The 2209-nt window shown below is 38.6% G+C and overlaps 1 protein-coding gene across 1 annotated transcript; it reads right to left on the reverse strand.

Annotated features, from left to right (window-relative positions):
• Nucleotides 1–872: 872 nt before the first annotated feature.
• On the reverse strand, nt 873–1873 carry LOC127797661 (uncharacterized). Its single transcript, XM_052330751.1, has one exon. It carries the CDS (start codon nt 1584–1586, stop codon nt 1116–1118), a length of 471 nt encoding a protein of 156 aa, XP_052186711.1. The 5' UTR covers nt 1587–1873; the 3' UTR covers nt 873–1115.
• Between the last annotated feature and the right edge of the window lie 336 nt (nt 1874–2209).

Consider the following 2209-nt stretch of genomic DNA (forward strand, 5'->3'; position numbering starts at 1 on the left):
AAGTTTCGAGCTTTGCCCGACTAATTTTGAGGATGGACGGTCTTTTCTCCCGCTTTGCCCATTCGATGAACCCGGATGCAGTCACATCATATACACACGCAGAATAAGACATTCAGTTCACGCCTATATATATATGATAAATATCACTCACCACAAATATTTAATCTTTGATATTCTTTATGAAACTTCATATGCTTTATCATTAAACCATACCCGTTGGCATAAGTTATACAAGGATCATATTATATCTTGAATATTCAAATTTAGAGAAATAATGGATTATTCATTTACTATTTTATATACATGTTTTAATAAATTTTAAATAAATTGTATTTATATTTTAATTTTAAATAGATAATAAAGGGCCTATTATCATTCCTATTCAAAGCCCCCTCAATATGATCCTCCTAATGACATATTTGAAATAATAATATATTCTTTTAAATTTTTAATATTCTAAACTTCTAAATTAGACTAAATTGGTCTTACATAGCCTATTTAAGATGAATCATACTACTTCTACATCATTTTTGTACATCTTGAACTATACAAAGGGATATTATGACCAAAATATCCCTCGTCTCCATACACTTCACGCATTTTTATGCGTCTTATGAGAGATTTTTTTGTCATTGATACACTTTGTGTGGCTCAACATATACATAAAGGTGTACCAATAGCATTTTTCATTTAAGATAGTCCTTAAATGATGATTATTAGTCATTCTTTTAATTAATCTCTTTCGTCTTTATGTTCTTTCTAGACAAAGACAGAAAGTTAATATCGTAATCGTTTCCTTTTATCTCACCAAACCATCAAGATTATGGGTTTGAGTTGTGCAAACAATCAGTTACAAAGACTGAAAATAGGACTGATTATAACCCAATTGAATATTTTTCTTAAAGTTTCAGTTTGAAGCACATTTTGTCATCAGCCTTTGACAAGCAGCGAATATAATATCCCGATTTTGCACACCCATGACACAGCATATCTATCCCAAGCTACCTACGAGAAAAGAGAAAATATTACAATGATGTGGATAGGGAGGGATTTAAAGGCAGCCCTGCAGAAGAAAGGGCCACCATATTTGAACCTTAAAGAGCCAGCATATTTCATCAGTACTGAGGCATCTTCGGCTCCCATTCACCGGCAAACGGGCGTTGATGATGAGCGCCGTTAAGTTCACCATTCCCACCTTCTCTGAACCCGTTGCCTTGTCCTTTCCCAAACGGCTTGGCCGGCGGCGGGAAGCCCTTATTCCCGAAGCCGAACTCGATGTCGCCTTCCCTGTCCCTGCCATGAAACTTCTGTTTCTTCTCTGGTTTCTGGTTCTGGTTCTGCTTCTGCTTTTGTTTCCCCTCCCTTTCCTTGGGCCACGAGCCATGGCTCTGCATGTCCTTGGGGTTGTGGCGGCGCCGGCTACAGAACCGCCCCAAAAAGCAGGCCAGGGCGGAGACGGCGACTATGATTGCCAAGACAATGAAAACCATTCCAAACGACCCATCTGAGTGAGATGGAGGAGCAGCAGCCTGCGTGGACGTTGCAGTGTTTGGGTAAAAACCTGGCTGTTGTTGAGAAGACGACATGCTTTGGTTTTCTTTCCTAGGAGACTTTGTGAGGCCCTAAGGGTTTTAAGAATGAGTTGTTAATGGAGTGAAGGCAAAGGAAGAGGAGAAGGGCGATGGAGTCATTGAGAAGCAAGAAGTTGCGGGCGAAGGAGAGATTGTGCAAATATATGAGCATTTTGAGAGCATGAAAAGAGGAGATTTCTTTAATAAAGAGAGACAGAGACAGAGACAGAGATCATAATCTAAATTCTAAAGAAAGATACTCCTCTCCTCTTCCTCCTCTGCTTTACTGCTGGAACAAGGGGGCATTTTGGTTGCTTTGTAAGGAGAGAAAGTAGGATTTTGGCTCCTTTACTCATCCCAAGTATATAATCTCAAGCCCCCCCCATCAAAGACAAAGACCAGTCCATCCCACTCACAAGCCTCTCTCACTTTTTCTCACTTTATTGTTTGAATACTGAGAAGAAAATTTCGGATGCATGCAACTCCATGTTTTACAGATCATGGTGCCATTGATTAGGCTAGATGTTCTAGTCCTGGATGATTTTTTATTTTTATTTTTATTAAAAAATGGGAAGTCTTTATTAAAACAAGATACCTTTGATTAGGCAATGATATTTTCATTATCTACTTCCCCTTCA

Source organism: Diospyros lotus, chromosome 3 (assembly GCF_014633365.1).
Source record: "Diospyros lotus cultivar Yz01 chromosome 3, ASM1463336v1, whole genome shotgun sequence".
Classification (NCBI taxonomy): domain Eukaryota; kingdom Viridiplantae; phylum Streptophyta; class Magnoliopsida; order Ericales; family Ebenaceae; genus Diospyros; species Diospyros lotus.

Coding starts and splice junctions, on each gene's coding strand:
- LOC127797661 (XM_052330751.1), bottom strand. CDS start 1,586: ATGTCGTCTTCTCAACAACAGCCAGGTTTTTACCCAAACACTGCAACG.